This window comes from Acomys russatus, chromosome 12 (genome assembly GCF_903995435.1).
Source record: "Acomys russatus chromosome 12, mAcoRus1.1, whole genome shotgun sequence".
Lineage (NCBI taxonomy): Eukaryota > Metazoa > Chordata > Mammalia > Rodentia > Muridae > Acomys > Acomys russatus.
Genome location: NC_067148.1, coordinates 44662749 through 44689463, shown reverse-complemented (window position 1 = coordinate 44689463; position 26715 = coordinate 44662749). Strand labels below are relative to the sequence as shown.

Below are 26715 nucleotides of genomic sequence, written 5' to 3'. Positions count from 1 at the left end.
GGCTTCCTCCAACACTGGGGAGACAGAGGCAGTTGGATCTCGGAGTTAGAGGACAACTTGGTGAGGAGCCGGGGCGGGCGGCGGTGGGGGGAGGGTTCCTTGAGAGAATAGCACTGATGGAACAAGAGCCTTCTCCAGAGAAGGGTAAAGAAATGAGCACATGGAGCCAGTCCTAGGAGGTAAGCTCTGTCCCCACTAGCCGGGGAGGCTGGCTTCCCAACCTCCTTCTCTTGCTGGACTTCGGACCATGAACAGGCCTCAGTCATCAGGACATTTCATATTGATCGGGGTTTGCACACAGCAGGTAGTGGAAAGGGGTGCTGTGATCTGTTGTTCCCACTGCCTTTATCCCTGCCAGGGACCCTTGGGATGTGAGAGCTGAGCATGACGGGTGAGAGACATGCATGGCAGTCAGAGCGGTGGGCTGGAGTGCTGGGACCCAAGGCTTTGATGTGGAAGGAAACAGACACAGCACAATCCCTTTTATTTCTCATCCACACTCAGAAAGCAGCCAGGCCCCTGGTGAGCCACCCTCCACCAGCAGTGAGGAGGGGACAGGGTTCTGTCCACCCTAGGGTTCTGCTGGCTTGACCCTAGCCTCCTCTATGTATTCTACCCTTCCTCCCCAGGTGCCTGCCAGAGAGCCAGGCCATCAAGAGGGCCAGCAATGTCCCTGGGGCTTAGCCCTGAGCCTGGGTATCTCTGAGCCAGTGGGTACATTTTCCAAGACATCACCCAGTGAGAACAAGCAAAAAGAGATGTCTTCATAGGAAGCCCTGGTCCCACTCTCAAACAGACAGGCAAAGGCCGGGGATACCCCAGCCACAGGCCCAAGGAATGCTAGGTCAGAGTAGCCACTGGGACCCTCATAGATCACCCACGGCTCTGTCCAGCTGTGGGGGTCCAAGGGGGACCGGCTCAGGTAGATTCCCATGTGGAGCCGAGCTCTACGCCCTGCCGGGTGGGAATACAGCAGCCATGTGGGACTCTGAAGAGTGGAAGCAGAGGACATAGGGAGTCCTGGGGTCCAGGCTGTCTTATCTCCATGTGGCCCAGGCTCTAAGCCACGTTTCTCTGGGTCCCAGGACTGTGGGTAGCAGAATGGCCCCCTGGGCACCCAACCTTCAACAGGACCTCCAGCACCTTCCCCCAAAGATTCCGGTACTCTGAGATAGAAACATGGGGAATGTGGAGTATTCCCAAGATTCATTGGCCACCTGTCTTCCTGAGGTCGGCAGGAGGGTGGCGCTGGGAAGCCCACAATGCTACCCTGGCAGCCTCGGGCAGTCTCCGCCAATGTAGGCACCAGCTCCCCTGGCAGGAAGGAAGTGCCCTCATCCGCACTCAGCGCCTGCACACGGTTACCCAGAGGGCTCCGGGCATTACAGTAGAGGAAGTCTCCATCCACTGCAGCCAGTTGGCACTCTCCAGAGCGCAGGTTGGCCACTAGACCTCCACAATGCCAGGAGATTCCATGGTCATCACTGTAGAAAGCCAAGGAATGGGGACTGGTCCAGCAGATCCTGCCAAAACACTCCCGACGGTCCACGTGATAGGTGTAAGCGGGAACCAGCAGGCGACCTGAGCGCAGCTGAACTCCATGGCCTGGACCCACAGCAAAGGTGGCCCAGTCTACAGATAGGAGATAGTCAGAACCTTGGGTTAGGACAACTGATTGCCTCCCTATGCTGGACCCTGAATGAGCCCAGACTGGAAGAGCCTGTCAAGGCTGTCTTCAGAATCCTGCACATCTGCTTGGTCAAGTGCTTTCTTAGAGTTAAAAAAAAAAAAAAAAAAAAAAGACTATTTGGAAGTATATGCATATGAAGGTATGCACAGGGGTGCATAGAGACTAGAGGTGATACACCCTAGAGCTGGACTTTTTTTTTTAAACTGGGTTACAATTGTGACTTTTTAAAAATTTTTTTTATTAATTTATTCTTGTTACATCTCAATGTTTATCCCATCCCTTGTATCCTCCCATTCTTCCCTCCCTCCCATTTTCCCATTATTACCCTCTCCTATGACTGTTCTTGAGGAGGATTACCTCCCCCTGTATATGCTCATAGGGTATCAAGTCTCTTCTTGGCAACCTGCTGTCCTTCCTCTGAGTGCCACCAGGTCTCCCCCTCCAGGGGACATGGTCAAATATGAGGCACCAGAGTACGTGAGAAAGACATACCCCACTCTCCACTCAACTGTGGAGAATGCCTAGAACTGGACTTAAAGGCAATTATGAGCACCCCAGTCCAGGTGCATGGAACTGAACTACACTTCTCTACAAGAGCTGTAAGCCATATGAGCTCCTAACCCTCTGAGTCAGCTCTCCAGCCCCTTGGACAAGTGTTTTCATTTCTGTCTTGGGGGTACTAAGTGTGGAAACCAGGCCCAGCAAGTCATCTACCACCGAGCCACTCCACAGCCATTGGTCAACGGAGGTTCGATGATCACCAGCTGAGCTCAAGCTCTGGAGCAGGCGCTGCCCAAGAGCAAGGGAGAGGGGGAGGGTTCGTGTGAGGCTCTCGGATGAGCCTTTGTACTGGCTGCTTTTGTGTGTCAACTTGACACAAGCTAGAGTCATCGGAGTGGAAGGAGCCTCAGTTGTAAGGCATTTTCTCAATTAGTGATTGATGGGGGAGGGCCCAGCCCCTGGTGGGCAGTGCCATCCCTGGGCTGGTGGTCCTGGTTTCTATAAGAAAAGCAGGTTGAGCAAGCCATGGGGGAGCAAGCCAATAAGCAGCACCCCTCCATGGCCTCTGCATCAGCTCCTGCCTCCAGGGTCCTGTGCTGCTTGAGTTTCTGTCCTGATTTCCTCCAGTGATGGACCTAGGATCTGGAAATGGAAGCCAAATAAATCCTTTCCTCCCCCAACTTGCTTTTTGGTCGACGGTGTTTTGTTGCAGTAATAGAAAACCCTTAAGACAGCCCTGTTCTCTTGTCCACTTCCCAGAACCTGCCACATCACTCTATGTGGCACTCGTGCTCCACTCATGCCAGTCCTGAGGGGCACTGCCTGCCAGTAGGGGTCAGGGTGATGGAGGAAGTCAGTAGATGGTCAGTCCCTGGGGAGTGGGAGACTGGGGGGGGGGGGGGGGGGGGGGAGCGGCAGGGAAGACTACAATCCAGAGACCAGGGTTGGATGAGGAGGAGACAAAAAGGAAACGGAACTGGTAAAAAGAGGAGTTTGGAGATAAAAGATGTCTATCCCTTTCTCCACAGACCAAGACAAGGAGAGCCCCTGGTAGCCTTAGGTTGACAGCCCTGCCAGCAGGCAGTGTGGGGAAGATGACCAAACACCTATTGGCCTGGCAATAAAGGTGCTTCGGAAATGCCAGACAGTTCCTGGACAGTGTTAGGAGGTCATTGCTCTCAGGGGAAGTGGGACAGGAAGCTGGGGGTAAGAGAGGCAAAATGATGATTTCCAAGTGCGAGGGACTAGCCCAAGCCTGCTTGAGTTCATGCCCATATTGTCCTGTCCTGTCCCTACCCACTCTCCTCCTCCACCCCAGACCACCAGCCTAGCCCAGCCCAGCCCATACCAAGTCCACCTACCCTGCAGGGCGGTGCCTATGGCCTCCTCAGTGAGATCTCGCACACTGCCCCAGGTAAGGCCGGCGTCACAGCTGGTCACACAACAGAGGCGAGCAGCATTCTTGCCCGTGGCGATTTGCACGGCCTCCGGTGTGTGGCCCAGCACCGCGATGAAGAAGAGGAAGATGGTACCCGAGTGCTCATCCAGCACTGGGCATGGGTTCATAGACCTGTGCTCCTCCAGTACCGCGGTCTCCAGAACACTCAGGGCGCCCCACTGAGGGAAGAGAGGCAGCTGCTCAAGACACTTAGAGCCTGACCTCAGTCTCCCCCTCACCCCCGCCGCCGCCGGAGGGAGGGGGGCAGGCGGTAATCTGTAGAACTGGGCTTCAGTATCTACCCTGCACCTAGCACTCACCTGCACTGAACCCCTGGCCAGTGTGCCCCTCCGCAGCACCAGGCGGTGGGCATGGGAATCATCCGGACTGAGTCGCTGCTCCGCGAAGGCCAGCAGGGTAGGCCTGGGAGGCACACAGAGCAGCGCAGGCACACGGTAGGTCAGACCTGTCCTCTCCCGCTGGAAAAGCACTGTCCTCCCGGGAACACGCGGGGGCCCCATGCCCTTCTGGTAGGAGCAGGGCACCGAGGAGTCTGTTAGGAAGGAGGCCTCACAGGTTTATATGGCCACAGGCCTGCCCCATGCCACTGGCCCATCTTTTTGTTTTGTTTTGTTTTGTTTTTTGAGACAGGGTTTCTCTGTGTAGCCTCGCTGTCCTGGACTTGCTTTGTAGACCAGGCTGGCCTCGAGCTCACAGAAATCCACCTGCCTCTGCCTCCCAAGTGCTGGGATTAAAGGCGTGGGCCACCACACCCGGCTCCACCGGCCCATCTTGATGACACTTTCCACCTCCCTCCCCACAGATTTCTCACCACCCATCCCCCAGACCCCTCACAGCATCCATACCCCACATGTCTGTGGAACTGGCCTCTTCCTCCTCTCCATGCTCTGGGTTGCCAGGCTAGCTACTGCTGGTGCTGAGCAGAGAAACTACATCCTGCCAGCTCGAACCTACCCACATGGAAGCAGAAGGGAGCTCCAGACGTTTCCACGGAGAATGGCTTCGGGCACAGGGGATGCACCCACTGAACCACTGTGCTGCCCAGGGGTTTGGAGAAGAACAGCAGAGCTGTCTTCACCTGTAGCATACCCCTAGGTGGCTCTCATATGCACCAGAGAGAGAGACACAGAGAGAGAAAGAGACAGAGAGCGACTTGGGCCGGGTTGAGGAAAGGAAAGGAAAGGTAAAGGAAAGCCGAGAAGACCAGAGAGCTCCTGGCTTAGCTCTAAACTGGTTCCTTCCTGTCAGAGCAGGGTCAATGCAAAGCTAAGAAGGTGGAGAAGCAGGTGGCCAGAATTCCAGAGGCAGGGGGATGTACTAAATAAGGAAGGTCAAAAGCATCTCCTCATGGTCATCTGCTGTCCTGTCTCCCACCCTATACCCCGCCCTGGCAGCCACTTCCTAACTTCGGCCCACAAGCCAAGGACCAAGCAGGAGACAGCCTCTGTGTCAGAGTGCTGCCCTAGGAGCAGCTTTACCACTTCTTGTGTGTGCCCCCACCCCATGCACCCCCCCATCTGTGGGGCGCTGGACTGAGGGACGGCTTGGAAACCCTTGGAACAGCATGAGCTGCGCCTGCCAGGGATTGCTGTCCGATATGCACAATGGAAGGTGAGTGTCCACAGCTGACGTGTGGGGGTCAACGAAAACACAGGGGTTGCTTTCTCCGCGGGGCACGAACAGTCAGATCCCACAATCACCTAGGCCAGACCACCCCCAGCCAAACAGTTCATGGCCAGCCACCCCAGGCCAGGCCATAGCCAGACACACAGCCCACACCAGCCCCTCCTGACTAGCTTACCACGAGCCACACAGAAGTAACTAGCTCAGAGCACCAAGGGGCGGCAAAGAGAGCAGGATGCTAGCGTTAGCACATGGACAGAGCTCAAGTCTCAGTAGGGACCTAGAATGATTGGCACACAGGATAGAGAAGAGTAGAGGACAGTCACTCACTCACGTAAAGCAATAGCAGGCTCCTTGGCCCATGGAGGGCTATGCTGACCACTAACTCCAAGTCTTAGGTCCTCTGAGTCTACCAAGTCCAGTCCAGGCCACAAGCTCCGAGATGAACACTGTCCTGCTTACCCAATACTAGATCTGGGGCTTCTGAGCAGCTTCCTGTCTCCTGAAAACCCCCCTCCCCGCCTTGTCCCCCTGCCCCCCGCCCACCAGCTCTGCACTCAAAGGGCAACTGTGCCCAAGTAGAAGCAGGTGCAAGGAGCCACGTGTCCCCTCAGACAGGACAGTCACAAGAGAGACATTCTCTCTCTATTTGGATGGCTTTCCAAAGTCTAGGTCCATAGGAACTATGAATACAGGCTGCAGAAGCTGGGAGCCGGAACCCTCTCCCCAGCCTGGAAACAGAGCAGAACGGAGAGAGGCTCCAGACACCAGCAGATCACAGCCATTGTGCCCAGGGGATGCTGAAGCCTACAAAGGGGACAGGGCTGTCACACATTAGAGGCGTCTTTTCCTGAGCCAGCTCTGGGTTTCCATGGAGTTTCACAGTCCTGGGGAGACCTCCCCCCAATACCAGCTGCTCATGCGGCCCATTCAGTAAGTTCCAGGGATGGGGATTGCCCAAGAAAGCACAGACTCGTGCCACCCCGAGCGATAAAGAGTCACAGAGAGCAAACGGAAGCCCTCAGCTCTGGCAGAGGTGGCTACAGACTTCCAGCTACAGCTTGACCTGGGCATCAAAGCCAGCCCAAGTCTTTGCCTCACACCGTCAGAGTCCCTTCTTAGTTAGGGGTTTTTTTTTTGTTTTTGTTTTTTGTTTTTTGTTTTTTTTTTAAAGACATAATTTCTCTGTTGTAGCGTTGGCTGTCCTGAACTTGCTTTGTAGACCAGACTGGCCTGGAACTCACAGAGATCCACCTGCCTCTGCCTCCCTGAGTGCTCTTTAATCTTATTAAGAAAAAAAAAAAGCTATTACCTTATTTAAAATCTCATTTCTATTTGGTTATGTGCATCTATAAATGACTAGGGTCTTTTAGCCAGGTATGGTGGACACACCTGCAGTCCCATGGAAGGCTGAGCTGAGAGGATTTCTTGAGCCTAGGAGTTCAGAGTCAGCCTAGGCAACGCAGAGAAACTCCCATCCCCAAAGGAGAGTGCCAAAAATAATCAGTGTAAACCGCAGGTGCAGATGGCCAGTAGCCATTAGAAGACTGAAGTTTTCTCTTAAGGGCTAACAAATTTGTCTTAGCGCTTCCCTTTGAGTCCATTAGCAGAGTCATGAACTTTAAAAAAAAAAAAAGATTTATTTATTATGTGTACAGTGTTCTGCCTAAAGGTCAGTAGAGGGAACCAGATCTCCATATAAAGGGTTGTGAACCACCATATGGTTGCTGGGAATTTAACTCAGGACCTTTGGAAGAGCAGCCAGTGCTCTTAACCTCTGAGCTACCTCTCCAGTGCCCTCTTTCATGAATTTTTAATTAATTCACTTGAAAAAGTACTTTTATGAATTCTTTTAATAAAACTAAGAATTCAGCGAAGGCTTCCCAATTTTTCCAGTAATGTGACAGTCATGAAGAGACCCTAAGGATGTTCCTTGTGATGTATATTATATTAGAAAATTGGAGGGATGACTCAGAGGTTAAGGGCACAGTCTATTCTTCCAGAGGTCCTGAGTTCAATTCCCAGTAACCACATGGTGGCTCACAACCATCTATAGTGTGATCTGATGTCCTCTTCTGGCATGCAGGTGTACATGCAGACAGAGCACTATATACATAATAATAAATAAATAAATCTTAAAAAAAAAAAAAGAAAACTGTGATGTGTTATTTGAGCTTACTGAGAAACTGCATCTAGAAGAAAATAACAAAACAGGCCAATAATAAAAAACATTATTGAGAATAGTTAAAAGGTAGATTACTTCCAAAATTTATTAAATTTTTAAGATTTATTTTTAATTGTATACATATATATGCCTGTAAGTGGGTATATGGACATGAATGAAATCTCTACGTAATCATACACAAAGATAAATTTTTTAAATTAAATATGTTTAACTTACATTTATATTTACAAATTGCCAGGCTTTAAAAGATTTATTTCTACGTGTGTGTGTGTGTGTGTGTGTGTGTGTGTGTGTGTGTGTGTGTGTATGAGTGCTAATGTCCCTGTGGTTGCTTAGAGAAGTCAGAGGAGGGCATTGGATCACTTGGTGCTGGAGTTATAGGCAGTTGTGAACCACCTTAAGTGGGTGCTGGAACCTACCTCTGGTCCTGTAGTTTATTATTGGAAATTGTTTCACACATACATCAAACATCCAAAACAAAACAAAAGCAAACAAACAAACAGCCAGGCAGGATAGCACACGTTTGTAATGCCAGCCCTTGGGGAGGCAGAAGCAGCTGGATCTCTGTGAGTTTGAGGCCAGCCTGGTCTACAAAGTGAGTCCAGGCAGCCAAGTCTACAAAGAGAAACCCTGTCTTAAAAATAAATAAGTAGCAGCCGGGCGTGGTGGCGCACACCTTTAATCCCAGCAATCAGGAGGCAGAGGCAGGCGGATCGCTGTGAGTTCAAGGCCAGCCTGGTCTACAAAGTGAGTCCAGGATGGCCAAGGCTACACAGAGAGACCCTGTCTCAAAAAACCAAAAATAAATAAATAAATAAATAAATAAATAAATAAATAAATAAGTAGATAACAGTAACTTCATGTAAAAAAAAAAAAAAAAACCTTTCCTGATTGGCCTTTTTCACCATTTCATACCATTCCACTAAATATAGTACAGCTAGACATGTGCACCAAAGAATGTTAGTGGGATACTCAGAATATGATTTTGTTGTTGCTATTTTGCTTTCTTTCTTTAAAGGAATATTTTTTTCTTGTTTGAGACTATATAAACATAGTTATACTACAGGTAAAGTCAGAAGTAAGACATAGAGCTGGGCATGGCGGCGCACACCTTTGATTCCAGCACTTGGAAGCAGAAACAGGCAGATCGCTGAGATCGAGGTCAGCCTAGTCTGCATAGTAAGTTCCAGGACAGCCAGGGCTATGTAGAGAGACCCTGTCTCAAAAAGCCAAAAGAAGAGTATAGGTGTACTTTTAAAATCTATTTTTGGGCCGGGCATGGTGGCACATGCCTTTAATCCCAGCACTTGGGAGGCAGAGGCTGGTGGATCGCTGTCAGTTCGAGGCCAGCCTGGTCTACAAAGTGAGTCCAGGACAGCCAAGGCTACACAGAGAGACCCTGTCTTGAAAAACAAAAAAAAATAAAATAAAATCTATTTTTATTTTGGGTTCCTTATATATCTTTTTTAAAAAGATTTTATTTATTTTATGTATGAGTGCTCTATCTGCATGTACACCTGCAGGCCAAAACAGGGCGTCAGATCCCAGTATAGATGGTTGTGAGCCACCATGTGGTTGCTGGGAATTGAACTCAGGACCTTTGGAAGAGCAGACAATGCTCTTATCCACTGAGCCACCTCTCCAGCCCCTTCCTCCTTACATCTCTTTCTCCCTACTCCACTCCGATCCCTTTTAACACCCCAGCACCAAGTAGCAGAGAAGAAGGTTACTGGGAAGAAGACGGGGGGGGGGGGGGGGGGGGGGGGGGTGGTGTTGTTGTTTTTCTTCGCTGCTCCCTGCTGGTCAGAGTCACTGGGTCCCTCGGGGCAAGTCCAGTCCTTGTCTCAGGGTATGTCCACCTTCTTCTTGTTCAAACTGCATCAGCAACCAGGAGCAGCAACGGGAAGGACCAGCAGACCTCTTTCTGGGAGCCTGCAGTCTCTATCCGGGCCTGGCTTTTATTCTCTGTAGCAAAGACCACGCCCCCCGCAGGAGGTAGCTCCCAGCTGACAAAGATCAAGTGCCTCCCCACAGTTACCGGCTGTGGACAAACTGGAGCAGCCCCCATATCCCACACCTGGGATTAAAACACAAGCATGTTTACATATAAACCAAAACTTCCACCACAGAACAGGGGGACGAAGGAGGACGTAGAATGCTCCTGAGGCTGGGCTGGTTACCAACTATCAGGAAAAGTGGCTGACGCAGCCAGACATGGTGGCACACGCCTTTAGTGCCAGCACTCTGGAGGCAGAGTGGGTACTAGGTATCCCAAAACTGGGTCTTCGGCAAGACTAGCAAGTGTTCCTAACTTCTGCACCAACTCTCCATCCTCTCTTTTTTGGGGGAAAAAAAGTCAATTCCTTGGAAGTTTTGGTTCTTCCTTTCCTCCCTTGTGAAAATTCAGCCTGGTCAGCTATGGGTAGCACTGCCCTCTGCAGGCAGGCAGTTGGGTCTGCCTCTCTAGTCAAAGGGGACCACATTTAGGTTCTGAGACAAGTGATGGAGGGTTGGCAAGGTCACAGGGACCTTTTAAATCTAACGGGTTTGTGTTTGTTTTGTTTTGTTTTTTGGCTATCAAGTCATCTTCATAGGCCTTTTGCATGTTGGCCACCTTCAGCTGCCCACTAGCCTGTCGGTGCCTCAGCCTCCTCATCTCCATCCTCTTTCTCACCATCACCTTCTCCCTCATCTTCTTCCTCCCCACCTCCCTCCTCTTCATCTACCTTATTGTCAGCCTCCGGCTTCCCATCTTATTGACCAGCACCCCACTGGGAAGGGCTTCTCTTCCATTCTCTGCTGTGTCTACACGTCCTTAGTCTCCATGAGTTGGTCTCAGAGCTGGCGTCCACGGTCTGACTTAGTGGGGCACACCAGTGATTCAATGCAGGGGTACAAGGGAGAGTGAGGGCTCAAGACTTCTGGAGGGAAGATGGCTACAGCAAGCAAGGAGCCTGACCCCAGAGCAATTACTTTCCGGAGCACCTAGTCATGCTTTTGAAACGTTCAATTATTTATTAGGTATGCATTTTCTAGGTTTCTTTCTTCTTTCTTGCAATTCAGTGAGATAGTTAATTTTATTTGTGTGTCTTTCTTTCTCTTCTCTCATACAGCGCATCCCAACTACAGCCTCCCCCTCCCCCCTCCCCCCTCTCTTCACCATTCTTGCACCCCTCCATTTCACTTTAGAAAAGAGCAGGCCTTGCCATGAGGTCAACCAAACTTGGCATGACAACATGCAAAAGGATGGCTTCGTCCAGCTTTAATATGAAAGTTTATGATTTTTAAAACCTTAATTCAAGTTGGCTACCCATTTATGACACACACACACCCCGCCATAGGACTTCTAGAACCTCTGATTCATTAAACACACAAAATAAGTCTCTTTAGAAACAGAGGGAACCAAACATTTACATAGGAGCCATTCTGGTTCAAATCTCCACAAAGAATGTAAGTCAAAATTTTTGAACAACAACAACAAAAAAGTATTTACCAAAATTGGGTCCTAAAAAAAAAAAAAAAAAACTCAGATTAAACAACAAATGGATCAAGAGAGGTCTGAGTCCAGGAAAGAATTCACCAAAATCCACCTGAAAAATCCACACTGCCAGTGCCTCACTCTCATCCAGGTGACACTTCAGGTGAGAAGTGGATAATTCTTGGGGAACCCACAATCAGGCTCCATAGTTGTCAATACAAAAGTCTCAGTTTTCACCTCAAATGACATAGTTTGGGGCTGGAAAGATGGGTCAAAGTCAAGAGCACTGGCTGCTCTTCCAGAGGGCCCTGAGGGCATCCTCGCTGCAGCTGGCAACCATCTGTAACTTCCCACTCAAGGGGATCCCGCACTCTCCTCTGACCTTCTCAGACACCAGGTACGCAGGTACGCACAGACATACATGCAGGCAAAACACCTATACACAAAATATAGAAACCCCATTTCAAGAAAAAGAAGAACAAAAGATTTAGCAGGGCTAATCTCTTCTTCTAACACTGTTCTTAGTAACAACAAAGGTGTGTAGGGAAAAGACAATCTTGTTAGATTTTTTAAAAGAATGCTATATCGTTGTCTAATTTCTTTTGTGATTTCTCCTTCACTTTCCCAAACTAAAACTTTGTACAATACTAAGGTTTAAAATAAAATCTTATTGTGAGTCTGAGGACAGTCTGATCTATAAAGTGAGTTCTAGGCCAGCCAGAGATACACAGTGAGACAGTGCCTTCCTCCCTAAAAAACAGAGTTAGAGATAGCCACAACAGTGAAGTTATCGCTAGATCAAACTGACCAAAAGAAAATGTATAGTGATTTTTTTTAATACTCTAAATATAAATAGTTTGTAGAGTATAAATAATTGTAGCTACAGGGAGAAACATATAAGGAGTATAGGCTTTTTTTTCACCAATCTAATATTTTTACTAATCATTGGGGAATTTCATACAATGAACCTCATCACTGTCAATCCCCATTCCTCCCTGGTAACAGACACCCTCCCACCTTTGTACCATCCCCCACCCCCACCCTCCCAAAAACCCATCTAGTCCACAGTTTGTGTTACCTGCATACTCACTGGAGCATCGTCAAACTCCCCATTGCCAGCCCCTTAAAGAAAACTTGAAGCAGGGCGTGGTGGCGCACGCCTTTAATCCCAGTACTCGGGAAGCAGAGGTAGGCGGATCACTGTGAGTTCGAGGCCAGCCTGGTCTACAAAGTGAGTCCAGGATGGCCAAGGCTACACAGAGAAACCCTGTCTCGAAAAACCAAAAAAAAAAAAAGAAAAGAAAAGAAAACTTGAGTCCTTCCCCACCCCCGCCACTGCACTGCCCGGCTCTTTACTACAGTTTTTAAGGACCCTCTTCAGCAGCTTCCTGTCTGGACTGTTGGGTTTGTTTTTGTCTGTCTGTCTGTTTGTTTGTTTCTTGGGGGGGGTGTCACAGAAGTCTTCAACATCTCTCATTGCTTTAATTTTAAAATGTAGCAGGGTGTGGTGGCTTACACCTATAATTCCACCACTGGGAGGCAGAGGCAGGCGGATCGTTGTGAGTTCGAAGCCAGCCTGGTCTACAAAGCTACTCCAGGACAGTCAAGGCTAACACAGGGAGAACCTGTTCTCCTGAAAAACAAAATTTTTTTAATACGTAAATTTTTATTCTTTAAAATGCCTATTTCCCTCATCTGCTTGCTCCCTTCCCTCCGTTAAGCCTGGCAGTGTTCTTGATTATTTTAATTTAAGCTACTCCCATTATATTTTATACATTAGGTTAAATAAAGGGGATTTTTTTTTTTAGACTGGGCATAATAGCTAGTAAATTTTGATGCTATGATGCTGCTGTTCCTCTCTCCTGGCTGCTCTTCTGTCTGCTACTCCGTTTCATCTACATCATCTTCTCATGGTGTGGGACAGTAAGCCTGTGTGACCGAGACACACAAAACGCAAGTGCTTGGCACGCAGAGGGACTTGTGGACACATTTCTGGAAAGAACGATGTTCTACATTAAGCTTCCTCCGAGGCCGATGAACTGATTAGAACCCCAGTGGCCGTGGGAGAGGTTGGGATGCTGCAGCTGAGTGACACTTCTGTAGCCCCTGGAATGACCAGGACTGCTGCTGCTGTGACCAAAAGAAAGTTGGGGAGCAAAGAGTTTATTTGCCTTGTGCGTCTTAGATCACAGTCCTCGGAGGGAAGCCAAGGCAGGAACGCAAGGCAAGATTCAGAGCAGGAACTGATACAGAGGCCAGAGGAATGCTGCTTAACTGGCTTGCTCTCTGTGGCTTGCTTAACCCGGTTTCTTATAGAATTCAGGGCCATCAACCCAGGGTGGCTCCACACACAGTGACCTGGACCCTCCCCCATCAGTCACTAATTAAGAAAATGCTCCACAGTCTTCCCTACAGACCAATCTTATGGAGACATTTTCTCAACTGAAGCTCTCTCCTCTCAGATGACTGTATTCAGCTTGTGTCAAGTTGGCATAAAACTTGCCAGCACAGCCCCCTTGTCCACTTGTTGCCCACCTCTGAGTCTGACTGAACATCCTTGTGACTGATAGGTAAACCCTTTTGGAATATATTAACAGACCCCTAGCTTCCATCACCCCAAAAGCTCGGAATGTCACCAGATAGCACCTGAGGTCTATGGCAGGCCTTTCTCCACTTTTCTGGAACCCATCCACCTATTATTTCCAGTGATGTATTTTAAAAGTGCTTTATCTTATGAATTTCTTTGTTCCGCCATTATGTTAATGTATCAAACTGTTGTCAGGATAGAACATGACTTCAAGGTAACCTAAGTTGTTTGTTCCCGGGTCAGTCACATTTGGCTTCAGAATAAACTATCTCTTTATCCCCTTGGGGTGAGAGTTGTGTTTTTGAGTGAAGAGAGCAAATATACATTAGAGTGTGCAAAGCAGTGCCCATTATTCCTGCATATTGGGACAATGATTTTACCTTGATCAGGGTCCTAAATAAGTTATTATTTTGCTTGTCTAGTAACCTAATTTTCATGTATAATCTAGGTATAGTTGTAACAAATAAAGTATGAACAAAATGGAATCCATGGCTATGGAAATTTTAAATTAAGTCATAGAAATTCATGAGTCATTCCTCAGTACATTAAAATGATGAAACATCAGTTGCTGACTATAATTCAAGGACTCTCAGCTTCTTTTTTTTTTTTTTTTAAGATTTTATTTATTTATTATGTATATAGTGTTCTGCCTGCATACAACACCTGTGGGCCAGTAGAGGGCACCAGATCTCATTATAGATGGTTGTGAGCCACCAAGTGGTTGCTGGGAATTGAACTCAGGACCTTTGGAAGAGCAGTCAGTGCTCTTAACTTTTGAGCCATCTCTCCAGCCCTACTCTCAGCTTCTTATGCTCTAAGAAAATAGTATATGTGTGTGTGTGCATATGTGTGTCTACCAACAAATATATCCTAGTCTACATAAAGAACATTTGTTTCCTGAGAGAAAGCATGTGTTCAAAGAATGGCTTTATGAATCACACACACGCATATAAACCAACATTCAACTGTCTCACATATATATGTGTGTGTGTGTGTGTGTGTATGTATGTGTGTGTGTGAGAGAGAGAGAGAGAGAGAGAGAGAGAGAGAGAGAGAGAGAGAGAGAGAGAGACAAAACACTAATGCTGCTCTCTTTCTACTTCCTGCTTCCTGAGTCTTTCAGGGTTGGGGATACGGCTCAGTGTTAGACAGCTTGCCTAGCAAACTTGAAGTCCTGGGTTCAATCTCCAGAACTGGCGAAAAGGAAAAAGAAAACAATGAAGTGTACTAAGAGTGAAGAGTTCTAATTAAGGAGCTGGAGACAAGGCAGAAGCTAAGAGCACCTCTTTCATGAAGGCACTCTGGCCAGCTCAAGCATAGCGAGCATGGCTCTGGCAGGATTTGCCCCTCTCTTAGATTCCATTCGGTTACATCCCTGAAACTAGCCAGCAAGGCCTAGTCGCTCATTTGGTGACTTTGTCCTCCTGAGGGTGACTGACTACCAAGGTCCGGCTATCAAAATATTGAAGTCCAGCTATCAAAAGCACCTGTTGGCTCACCTAATTAACCATGCCCAATTAAAACTAAACACCTCATCCTAACACAGGGTTTCCCCTTGTACCTTTATCCTTTTTTTTTTTTTTAAAGATTTATTTATTTATTATGTATACAGTGTTCGGAGTGCACGCCAGAGCCAGAAGGGGAAACCAGATCTCATCATAGATGGTTGTGAGCCACCATGTGGTTGCTGGGAATTGAACTCAGGACCTCTGGAAGAACAGGCAGTGCTCTTAACCTCTGAGCCATCTCTCCAGCCCCACCTTTATTCTTTATAAACCACCATTTTCCTGTGTGCCACGGCTATCTCCTGTCTATCCAGAGGCGGTCCTTTGTTGACACTCCAGGATAAATACCCCTCCTCTCTCTTCTTTGCCTCTTTTCTCCCCTTCCTTTGTTCCCTTCCCCTTCTCCCTCTTCCTCTGTCTCTTGTCTTTGTCCCTTATTCCTGCCTTTGGGGCAAAAAACCCTTTGTGTTGAGAACTTGGTCCAACAACTTGGGTCTTGGGGTTCTAAGCCAATACTTTTTCTTTTACTTCTCTTCCAGAAGACCTAAATTTACTAAGAGTAAATTTTGTCTAAATTCAGAGGTTTGTTGGGGGGGGGGGTTGTTTTGCTTGTTTATTTGTGGTTTCCTGTTTCATTTCTTTTTGTTTTGCTCTTAGATGGGGCCTCGCTCTGTACCCGTGGCTGTCTGGAACTCACTCTGTAATCCAGGCTGGCCTTGACCTCAGAGATCTCCTTACCTCTGCCTCCTCAGTGCTGGGATTAAAAGCCCGTGCCACCATCCGTGGTATTCTTGATCATCTCTATTCAGTTTGGGGATGTCATTTTTAAATTTACAACATCCTTTTGGATTGACAAACTCATTGTACCATCTCCAAACTCACCAACAATTGCTTTCCTTAAAGTACCCCTATTAAATTGGTGCCCAAAGGAGCATGGGCCCTCTTGCCCAGAGCTGGGGGCTCTGACACAGATGAAATGCCTCCACCGAAGCTCAAGAAGCAAGGCTCAGACTGAAACTCTACACTATGTGACAGTGGCTTCTTCCCCAACACAACACCCTGCTCTTCCTAGGCTGCCTGGTGTTAGGCACCCCTGGGTAACCAGGTACCTTACCCTGCCAGAGCTGGATGCTTAGTATCTCTGCATGGATGAGTAAGAGAGGTACCCAAAAGATGATCCCTGAGACTATACCCAGCGTGGTTTCCAAGGCAACCAAGGTACAGTACTCTGAGACCCTCTAGGCACCTTTGGCAAGACAGGTACTTTCTCCTTTAGGATTGTCCAGCAGGAAGCTAAAAAGTGGACTGCGCCTGTCTCTCGGTTGACACTGTTCTTCATAACGTCAAAGATGGAAGGCTGCCTGCATCCCATCTCCCCTGGACCCATCTCTGAGCGGCTGCCCCTGTACCCTGTACAGGCATGCCTCTGTGGTCAGTGGTGAATTCACCTGGCTAGAAAAGCCCAAGGAGCTGTTTTGAGTCTCTTGGTGGACCCCCAGTCCCACTGCCTCAGCCCTGGTGCTCCCCTGGGCTGATGTTCACCTGATGGGCTGTTTAGACTAACTCTGTAAACAGGTAATTAAAGGTCACTGGCGTTCTTGCCTGTCCAGAACATGTCTTTACGATGGGTAGATTCAGCTATGGCCCAGCGGTACCTGTTATCTTAGGTGTAGGGCTTTCTTCTCAGAGCTGGGGATGGGTGGGTCTCTTCACAGTTTCACCCTGTTCTTCACTTTGGAAAAGTAGGCTGGCAAAAAAAAAAAAAAAAAACCTAGGGCTCCCAGGGAAGCCTGGGGAGAATGGGTCACTTAGCTAACCCCTTATTCTTTCAGGAATGGGATGTTCTTGGGAGTCTTGTTGGGAAACTGCAGCGAGTACAGGTGGGCCATGTACTGGAGCTCCGGCATCGCCATCCTCTGACAGATACGCAGGGTGCTGTTGTCCAGACCATCCCTAAGGTTGTAGCCCAGAATTTCAGCATTTCCGGACTGGTAAGGACGCAGATTCCAGTCATCAATGTGAGTTTTGTTCTTGGGCTCTGGGTCCTGAAGACACAGGGTGGTGAGTTCGCGCCGCCTCGCCCGCAGCTGCTCCAGCTCTTCCCTGAGCTGGCGCGGGCTTAGCTCCGCATGCAGCTGGGTCCAAAACGTGCGGTTGAAATGCCGGTAGAGCTGCCAGTCCAGCGCACACCAGCGCTTGGCCCGCTCCTGGCTCTCCGGTGTCAGGTGCGAGATGGTACGCTCACTGCGCACATTCAGCTTGAAGGACACGACGTCATCCAGCTGCCAGCGCAGCCGTCTGCGCAGCAGCACCATAGACTCGTCAAAGTGATCTGTGAGGAGCACCAGATGGAATCGGCGCTCCACCTCCGCGAGGCACGTGTGAACATAGTCCGCTTCAACCGGGGCGTTGTTGTCGAAGCCGAAATCAAACCACATGTTGTTTTTTGCGTAGACGTTCTTTAGGCCCGCACTATCATTGTAGTACTTCCACGGATCTGCCAGGAATTCATCTAGGCTCTTGACTCTCTGGAAGGCAGGCGCATAGCTCTTGTAATAGATGAAGGAGGACTCCAACTGGAAAAGCGGGTTCCGTAGGATGGAGAAGTAGAAAGTGTCGTTGGGCATGACTTTCTGCACCTGTTTGGAGAAGGAGTAGTGGGACGCTGAGAGTCCCGTTTTGGGTGGACTGTGCAGCTGCCTGCAAAGCCCTTACCTCCCACCTGATCCAGCTCCCTGGAACAGAGCCGGAGGTGCCCCAAAGGGAGCAAGTGTAAAGTTCTAAGGTCAACAAAAGCCCAGTATGTTCTTCCAGAACTAGGAACTCCTAGATATGAGGGCCAGAACACCCTCAAGAAGACAGCCTTGGGACTGGAGAGATGGCTCAGTGGTTAAGAGCACTGCCTGCTCTTCCGAAGGACCCGAGTTCAATTCCCAGCACCCACATGGCAGCTCACAACTGTCTGTAACTCCAAGATTCTGACACCCTCACACCAACACACATAAATTAAAATTGAATAAAATATTAAAAAAAGAAGAAGAAGAAGAAGAAGCCTTGGGGCTACGTGTCATATGCCAAGAGCAATTACAGGCCATTAACAGACTGAAGAGAGTGACTTTGGCAGGTCTACAGGCAGACCTCTCCAATCCTACAACTTCACACTACTCGTCAGCTTTCCCACCTCCACCCCCTGTGGGCACCATGGTTACACCCATAGCTCCTCTGGGCAAGGCCGTCCCCTTCCCCCACCTCCACGCTTCACACCTCAGGAAAGTTGAACCGCAGGTGATTGCACATGATGTTGAAACGATGGTGTAAGCTGTCATCCTGCTGCATGCCCTCCACATACCGTGTCACAAAAAGCCACGGGTAGCCCAGATGGAAACTAGAGCCTTCAGGCAGCGCTGTGGACAGGTTGTGAGACTCCGAAAAGCGGTAGAGGATGTTGAGAATTGTACTGCTGGCTGTCTTATGCGTCTTGAGAAACATGATATTGGTGACTGGTGGTTCCTGGGCCTTGTCCCTGAGCAGACTAGTAGAGACAGTGTAGACCATCATCAATAAAGGAGCTGCACACCTTCAACAGTGTCCCCCAACTAGTACCTATCAACATGGAGGCCCAATACCATCTCTCACCATCCTCCAGTGCTACGTCCCTAGCCCAGCCCCACCACTCAGCAATCTTGCAGTCCAGGGGGATTCTCTGTGACAGATAGAATGTCCCCTCTCAGCAAGATGTCCTCAACAGCTGTACTTTTGGTTTCCATGTAAGCCATGGGATACTCCAGACCCCAAGCATTCCCATATGCCCTAAAACCTGCTGCCTCTCAGGGAACCCTGTGTGGCAGTGGCCCTGGGATTTCAGCCAAGGTCAGCCAGCCTAACAAATGCTAGGATGCAGCCAGCTAGCCTGGTCACCAGGTAACTTCCTGTCTTAATGGAAGCCAGTGAGACTGACAAGGACAGTGAGGGGCAGGATCCAGTGGACCTTGGGACAGTGTATTCTCTCAGAGGATGGTTTACTCTCCTTGCCATACAAATCCAACCAAAGACAACATGAAGGGGAGGAAAATAAGAGCCTCCTGGAGTTCTGGGGAAATTCCTGGTCTGGGAGGCAGTTGGTTGTGCAAGTGGGCATGCATAGCCACCCTCTGGATGATGTAGTCCTGGCAGGCAGGGGAAAGAATGGTCTGGGGCCTGGTGACAAAGGGGCATAGTTATGACCTCACCACCCAGAAGCCATGCTAGAAGCCAGGCCATTTCCATAGGCCAGGAGGCAACCTTCTCAAAGCTCCTAGTGTAGACCCAACTCCACTTGGTTCCCTTCCCAGGCCAGGCCTCAGAGCCTCCTCAGAAGCCTTCCCAGTGGGCTTGTCATCATAGGAGACAGGCCCAGGACAAGCATAGCTCACGACTCCCTCCCAGAGAAGACACTGAAACTCAGTGGGGGAGTGAATGACAGTGTCTTAAAGCAGGCAGGAGAGGGTCCTGGCACTGGGGAGGAGTCTGGGGCTACAGGGGCAGAGCACAGACTCCCACAGTGTAAGGTGTCTGCACAGAACTTACGGTGAGAGGAGTTTGAAGTCCACATGCAGGAAACCAAGCATCAGGAACACAGCCAGCACCAGGAACAAGAAGAGTACCACCTGGAAGGACCTGTGGGCAGTGCCTGCTCAGTGCCACTTGGCTACACAGCCCCACCAACTACTCAAGAAGGAGCCCTGTGACACCTGGTAAGCCCAGAGCATGGGTGACACAAGCCTACTTGTCCCAGAACCTGGGGCACCTAGGTGTGCGAGCATGCAGGCCCCCCCACACCCCTGAGCTGCAGAGGGAAGACTGAAGGGCAGATGTATGGATTGAGCCCCACGGCAAGGCCCAGCCTCCAGTGGAAAACAGTTTGAGATGGACCTTAGAAAGCAATAGTGTCCTATTAAGAACACTAATGGGAACATTGGGATTCCTGTCCTGATGAGAGCACAGGCTCTTGTTTCCTCTCCTTACCCAACCCTATCCTGGGAGGACAAAGAGAGGTGCTGTCTTCAAGCCCAGGAGACATTTTTCCCCAGTGTGCATGCGCATGCGTGCGTACATTCACACACACACACACACACACACACACACACACACACACACACACACTCTATACTACACATACATGCAAACACCCTCACATACTCACACACACTCATATACACACACATGCACACACACAAACACACTCACATACACATACATATACACACTCATAACACTCACATTCACTCACACACACTCACATACACACATTCACATGCAAACACACACTCATACACATACACGCAAATACACCCACACTCACATACACACACTCACACACATTCACACAATTTGCATATACACATTCACACTCATACACACACGCATACACACACGCATACACACACGCGCACGCACACACACACACACGCATGCACATACATACATTTCCTTCTCACAGACTCTAGTTTCCAAAGAACTGAATGGAGCTGCTCTCACTTAAGGGGAGGGGCTACATGAGGCAGCTGACTGACAAGTGGGACATCTTGGGACAGAGAGGGAGTGTGCTGCCATTCCACCTGCTGAAGTGAAAGCAGAAGCATTTCAGAGGACTTGCTGCTGCTCTGCAGCTAAAGCCAAGCCACAGTGAAGGGCATAGTCTGGGACCAGAGCTACCTGCCTAATCCATAGGCCATGTCAAGCCAGGACTCAGAGCCAGCACATGAGATGCAGCCACTCTGGCTGATGATGCCCCTGGACATGTAATAGAATATTAGAAAGCCATCTCTTCCTAGCCTTGGAGATTGGGGGATTTGGTTGTCTTCCTGTAGCCTTAGTAAGCTCTGCTGTATACACTAAGGGCTTACATTCACTTCTCAGTGTCTGGGTCTGGCTCTCCAGTCAGCAGCCTTACTGTGTTTGCTCTGTGAGGAGTTAACTGCTCCCCAGACCCCCAAGCATCCCACTGGCTCCTCTCCTTCCCAGAACCAGGATCATGAGGAGATTTCTGCACTCTGAGAAGCTCTAGTAGGACACTTTGACCCATGATCCATGGTAGCTGACAGGGAGGGACCATGTAACACCACCCACCTCTCACCTATATGTGACAACCCACTAATATCCTGTGGCTTGAGGCCCAGTTGTGGATCCAAAGTTTTATGTGTTTGGAGAAGATGGAAGGTGTTAAGGGCCAGGCTGGTTGGGGACTTCCCCTGAGACCCTGATATATAGAGAGACTTATTCCCTGTCTAAAATGAGCTTGGCAAGGCCAATAACGGCCTGAGGTTAAGGTGTTGGGGGAGATCTGGCTTCAGATCCTGGGAGCTTGATTTTTTTTCTCCCTCCTTGAAGGGCCGTGGTTATCAGTCTTAATGTCACCGAGTGCTGGTCTGTGGCACTTGGTGCACATGACATGACCTATAGCACGGCTTGATTATCTTCTTGCAGACTCCGTGCCATTGTATGATATCATCTCGCTGACTCTGTGCAATTACCCCCTGCAAACAACATGTAAGATGTTGTGCTGGGTGCAGTGACATACTTAATCCCAGCACTCGGGAGGCAGAGGCAGGCGGATCGCTGTGAGTTCGAGGCCAGCCTGGTCTACAAAGTGAGTCCAGAATACCCAAGGCTACACAGAGAAACCCAGTGGGGCGGGGCGGGGGGGGGGGGGGGAGAAGGCAAAAACCAAAAAAAGAAAAAGAAAGAAAGAAAGAAAAAAAAAAAAGAAAGAAAACCAACCAACCAAAGGCAGAGCTCCGATTGAAGACTTCTCACTGAGTTAAAGGGGATAAGCCTTCCCAGTACCATCATAGGACCATCCCAAGTCAAGAGCTTCTCATGTCATTGTGGTTAGCACTCCCTGGGGAGGTGACTGCACGGGGCTGGACACTTTACAGCCTTAGGTGATTAGAGTAAGATTCCCCAGCTGATAGGAACTCTGCAGACACAGTGTTCACTGTCTTCTGTTCCTCAGCCACCATTTTGTTCTTCCCCATAGAAATCATTCCTTAAACATGCTGCCTTTTACTGGCCTCCTCTCAGATTCATAAAATTTCAGCACACATTGACCACCTGTCTTACAGTTTACCAGGAATGAGCCTTTACAAGAGCAACCTTAGGACCAAGTCAAGGTCCAGGACTCCCAAGTCACAAGCTGAAGAGGGCACCAAGCCCACCACCTGCCGCCCACCAACACAGCGCATAACTCTCCCCCACACCCTCCCTGCCTGAGCAGGGGACTAAGGCAGCCATAGGCCAAGACCCGGCACCCCACCCACTCCTCTGCATGAGGACAAACAGAAACTTAAATTTTAAAACTACGTCTTGATTTTTAACATGCAGAAAGAGAAAGGACCTCTTCCCTTCTTTTTCAGAGCGGTTGACTTAAACTCTCCACTGGGAGCCAGTCATTGGTGGCACACACACCTGTAATCCCAGCACTCAGGGAGGCAGAGGCAGGCAGATCTCTGTGAGTTTGAGGCCAGCCTGGTCAACAAAGCGAGTCCAGGACAGCCAAGGATCTACGAAGAAACCCTATCTCAAAAAACAAACAAACAAACAAATCTAAAACCTTCACAAGCCTTCTGCCAGCTTCACAAAACAGCACTGTTTTACCAGGATATCTCCCTAAATACATCCATGACATAAGACCACCTGGCACTTGGCTTTACGTCACAAGCCAGCTTCCAGCTGCAACAATAGGGAACACTTACTTCTCCTTTACATTTTTAATCTATTTACCATTTATTGTACATATGTGTGTATGTACATGTATGCACACCATGACATGCATGTGAAGGTCGGTTCCCCTTCCACCACATGGGTTCTAGGAACTAAGCTGAGGTTGCCAGGCTTGCCAGCAAGCACTTTCACCCGCTGACCTAGCTTTCAGGCAGCCAAGTTCCGTGGACACAGGCCTCTACCATATGTCAGGTACTCTCCACAAACAGAACAGTGTATCATCTACTTGAGAACTGCCCAGTAGATTCCAGAACCTGTTTGAATCTCAAGCCAGGCTTTTCTAGGATTCCTGCCAGAGAGAGCTTACCCCTGCCCAGGCAGGGACCGATTACATTCCATGACAGATGAGCGACGGTCAACAATGGAGCTTCTTCCATGGGCAGAAAAAGCGACCTCAGTACTTTCTTCCTTCCTTCTGTTTTTTTGTTTTGTTTTGTTTCATTCATTCTTTTGTTTGTTTGTTTTTCAGACAGTCTTTTTGTAGCCCTGGATGTCCTGAAAGTTGCTACATAATCCAGGTTGGCTTCAAATTCAGAGATCTGCCTCCCTCTGCCCCCTAAACGCTGAGATTAAAGGTGTGTGTCACTACATCCAGCTGCTACTTTCATTTATTTATCTGCCTGGTTGTTTAATTATTGAAATAGGATCTCACTAGTGACAGTGGCTGGCTTTGAACTCACAAGAGAGCTGCCTCCTCAGTGCTGGGATAAAGGCATTGGTGTGTAAAGGCTTCCTCAGAGAACGAAACATTCCCTCTTGTAGGAAGCTCCTTAAACAAGACGGTAAACAGCTCAAAATATATACCTTCAGAAGTTCCTGAAATTGACCAGAGTCTATAGGCCCCTCCCTGCCAGAGTAAACAAAAAAAGCTGAGTGCCCCCCCACCTCAGCCTTAAGGCTGAGACCAGAACAGCTACCTAGGAGAGCTTTAGACCATCTGAGGCACCTGCAAAGGACAGTCTCCAGTCTGTTGAGCAACCTCCAGGTGCTCCAGGTTCCAAACTTTGTGAGCTGTCACTCATGTGAGCTGGGGTGGGTTTTGGTTATGCAGCTAACTTTGAGTCATTTTGTCTTCTTTAAGTAACCCTTCACCCATATTCCTGTAAGTAACCCCAAGCTCACCAAGTTGGACTTTAGTGGTATCTGTACTCTGGGGCTGTCATGGGATCCTTAATCTGGGGTGAGCAGATGTGTGTTGTGTCTCTGCAGGAAAAGTCTGTCACACAACAGGCATATGCCACCACACTCAGCCTCGGGTCTCACCTAGCCACCTGTGGCCAACACCCAGCAAACTGTAGCCACACTCCCTTACTTCGCTCCTCTGCAAAGCCAGCTCCTGGACTGGAACCCAGTAGCTAGCCTGAAGTGACAGCCAACCACAGAGACACATCAACGGCCCATGGGGACAGATACCATCCACACAGGTTACACAGGCCCCGATGGGCAGCTCTGTCCCTCGGGGAGACTTCCCCTTTAGGCCTTCCACCATCAGACTAGGGTCCCAAGAGACAACAGGGACCTAGTATGGAATGTCGCTAGGCTGAGGGCTGCCCTGAAGCTTGCAGAGGTTTGTGCCTTAACCACTGATAACTAGGAAACCTCTCATCCAATTCTTTACAATATGCCAGCAATATCCATGACAACAGAGGGATGCATAATTCAGGGCAGAGGCCAAGCTTCTGTGTGTGGCCATAAATGAGGGCCACTCTGTGAGGGGCTCACAGGCCATACATTCTTACAAGCCCAGGGACCCGGCCACAGAGCAGGACAGAACTCACTGGACCAAGCCAGTAAGTTCCTGACCCCAGTGTCCTCCATCTTCAGCCCAAGTAACCAACGTAACTTCAATACCTCTGTGCCGGGCCTGCAGCTTTCTCATGGGCTTCCCAAATTCCAGAATGTTCTCCTGTCTGAAGTGAAACTTGGCCTGGGGTATAATTCTACGGTTGCATGCTTGTTTTCACCATAAGCTGAAGGGCAAATTCTTGGATTTAATCCTCAGTAACAAAACATTAAGAGATTGAAATGGAATCTAAAAAAGACTGATTTCAAAAGAAGAGTCCCCAAATCCAAGCCAACTTCCTTTCAAAGACAAATACCGTCAACATATTTTGTCAGCTTTCTGAACTGTTCTAGAAGGAAATCCAATGGTCCCCTGTGCCGGCCACCCAGAACCATATCGCCTTACCTCTGTGTGCCTCTCAGGACAGACAGCATTCTGACTCAGAGTCTCCAGCAGACAGTCAGGCTCTCCTCCTGCCTTCAGACGGCCAGCTCTCAGCATGCCAGGTAGGCATGGCTTCGGTGAAAACTGAACTTGAATCCCTAAACAGCTCACCTACTGGCTCAGGTGTGGCACTCTAGGCCCTACCCTCCACTACCCTCCACCACCTCCCACCACCACCCCCCATCCCTCCTCCCGCCGCTGCCAGTGACCTGGCTAACTGTTGTATCCTAATGAGAAATGAAACCTCCTCCGAAGCTCAGAAGGGAAAGCTGGCCCTTCCATAGGCCTTCCCTTCCTGTATCACTAGGCGGGGCCCTGGCAGCTGGCATGTCTGACCCAGGAGGATTTTCTTGGTCAAGATCATACTTTTTCCTTCCTCCCCACCTTCCATGTGAGTCTTCCCAGAGTGCTCTGGGAGGGAGTTGCCCCAGTGATGATGGGTGAGGAATCCATGGATTCCCTAATTTTTATTATTTTAAAAAAAAATTTTTTTTTTTTTTTTTTGTTTTTTTCGAGACAGGGTTTCTCTGTGTAGCCTTGGCCATCCTGGACTCACTTTGTAGACCAGGCTGGCCTCGAACTCACAGCGATCCGCCTGCCTCTGCCTCCCGAGTGCTGGGATTAAAGGCGTGCGCCACCACGCCCAGCTGGATTCCCTAATTTTTGTGGGCAATATAGACTGGGGAATGGGACAATAGTTCTGCAGATGTGCAACCAAACTCCAGAAATATTTTCTTCTTCAAAGCTTTCTTTATAATAAGAAAAAAATATTTTTCAATTTAGGATAAAAGGGGGCCTTTTATTTTTATTTATTTATTTATATTGGTTTTTCAAGACAAGGTTTCCCTGTGTAGCCTTGGCTGTCCTAGACTCACAGTGATCTGCCTGCCTCTGCCTCCCGAGTGCTGGGATTAAAGGCATGTGCCACCATGCCTGGCTAAAAGGGGACCTTTTAAAGAGGAGAGTAAGGTAGGGAAAAATACATTTATTTGTAAATTTTGTTGCATGAAAATTTCTTTCCTAAGGAAATTTAAAAAAAAAAAAAAGAGGCAGAAGTAGGTGGAACTAATGTGAGTTTGAGGTCAGCCTAGTCCTCATATCCAGTTTCAGGTCAGCCAGGACTACAGAGACAAACCCTGTCTCAAAAGGTGTGTGGGGGTAGGGGCTATCAGTTCGTGGTCAGCCAGGGTTACAAACATAGTAAGACCCTATCTCAAAACTCTTTACTTACTAACTCAGTTAAAATTCTGAGAAATGCTTAGCATATTTAACACTTGAGAAGTGAGTCCATCTGAACAACATCCCATCCAGACTAAGATGACAGTTGCCCCACAGAGCCACAGCAATCCATGGTGGTGGCGGCCCTGACCCTGTCCCTAGTGACTAGCTCTGTTTCTTACCTTATGAGAGAGCCTTGAACACTGGCCCCCTTGTGTGCCTTTAGACATGAGAACACTCAACGCCTTGTCTCCTTGCTTTGGCCAGAGATATAAAGGGATGGCTATATGCCAAGGTAGGCTGTGTGTTTGGAGGACAGTATTTTGAAACCCCTCACTGAAGGGACCTGACCCCAGGGACCCCCAAGCCCCCCAATGACCCCAGTTGCTTGACTAGACCAACCCCATGACAGGCTTCAGGTTTTCATTCTGCCTAACTAGGCCAAGTTTCTAACAAGTCTTTAAAAAAAAAAAACAAACCA

At 48.9% G+C, this 26715-nt stretch overlaps 2 protein-coding genes across 5 annotated transcripts; both read right to left on the bottom strand.

The window, feature by feature from the left end:
• Positions 1 to 331: 331 nt before the first annotated feature.
• Neu4 (neuraminidase 4) lies at positions 332 to 5744 on the bottom strand. 4 transcript variants are annotated; one of them, XM_051153747.1, is made up of 3 exons: positions 3950 to 4176; positions 3553 to 3808; positions 332 to 1632 (listed from the first exon to the last, which is right to left on the bottom strand). In XM_051153747.1, the coding sequence occupies exons 1-3, from the start codon at positions 4148 to 4150 to the stop codon at positions 653 to 655; spliced, it is 1437 nt and encodes a 478-aa protein (XP_051009704.1). In that variant the 5' UTR covers positions 4151 to 4176; the 3' UTR covers positions 332 to 652. The 4 variants fall into 4 exon arrangements, 1 of the variants encoding a protein (XP_051009704.1); XR_007831457.1 differs by lacking the exons at positions 332 to 1632; positions 3950 to 4176 and adding an exon at positions 5608 to 5744 and having other exon boundaries at positions 3559 to 3808; XR_007831455.1 differs by lacking the exons at positions 332 to 1632; positions 3553 to 3808 and adding an exon at positions 5608 to 5738 and having other exon boundaries at positions 3956 to 4182.
• Positions 5745 to 16788: 11044 nt separating this feature from the next.
• On the bottom strand, positions 16789 to 24967 carry Gal3st2 (galactose-3-O-sulfotransferase 2). Its single transcript, XM_051153676.1, has 4 exons — positions 24889 to 24967; positions 19595 to 19697; positions 18293 to 18560; positions 16789 to 17667 (listed from the first exon to the last, which is right to left on the bottom strand). The coding sequence occupies exons 1-4, from the start codon at positions 24965 to 24967 to the stop codon at positions 16849 to 16851; spliced, it is 1269 nt and encodes a 422-aa protein (XP_051009633.1). The 3' UTR covers positions 16789 to 16848.
• Between the last annotated feature and the right edge of the window lie 1748 nt (positions 24968 to 26715).

What these genes read in the sequence shown, in the direction of transcription:
- Neu4 (XM_051153747.1), bottom strand. Translation starts at nt 4,150, where the DNA reads ATGGGGCCCCCGCGTGTTCCCGGGAGGACAGTGCTTTTCCAGCGGGAG. An exon ending in TGGCCAGGGGTTCAGTGCAG is followed by an intron (nt 3,809 to 3,949) that starts GTGAGTGCTAGG and finishes CTCTTCCCTCAG; the next exon opens with TGGGGCGCCCTGAGTGTTCT. An exon ending in CATAGGCACCGCCCTGCAGG is followed by an intron (nt 1,633 to 3,552) that starts GTAGGTGGACTT and finishes TCCTATCTGTAG; the next exon opens with ACTGGGCCACCTTTGCTGTG.
- Gal3st2 (XM_051153676.1), bottom strand. Translation starts at nt 24,967, where the DNA reads ATGGTTCTGGGTGGCCGGCACAGGGGACCATTGGATTTCCTTCTAGAA. An exon ending in GACTTCAAACTCCTCTCACC is followed by an intron (nt 18,561 to 19,594) that starts GTAAGTTCTGTG and finishes TGTCTCTACTAG; the next exon opens with TCTGCTCAGGGACAAGGCCC. An exon ending in TGCGGTTCAACTTTCCTGAG is followed by an intron (nt 17,668 to 18,292) that starts GTGTGAAGCGTG and finishes TTCTCCAAACAG; the next exon opens with GTGCAGAAAGTCATGCCCAA.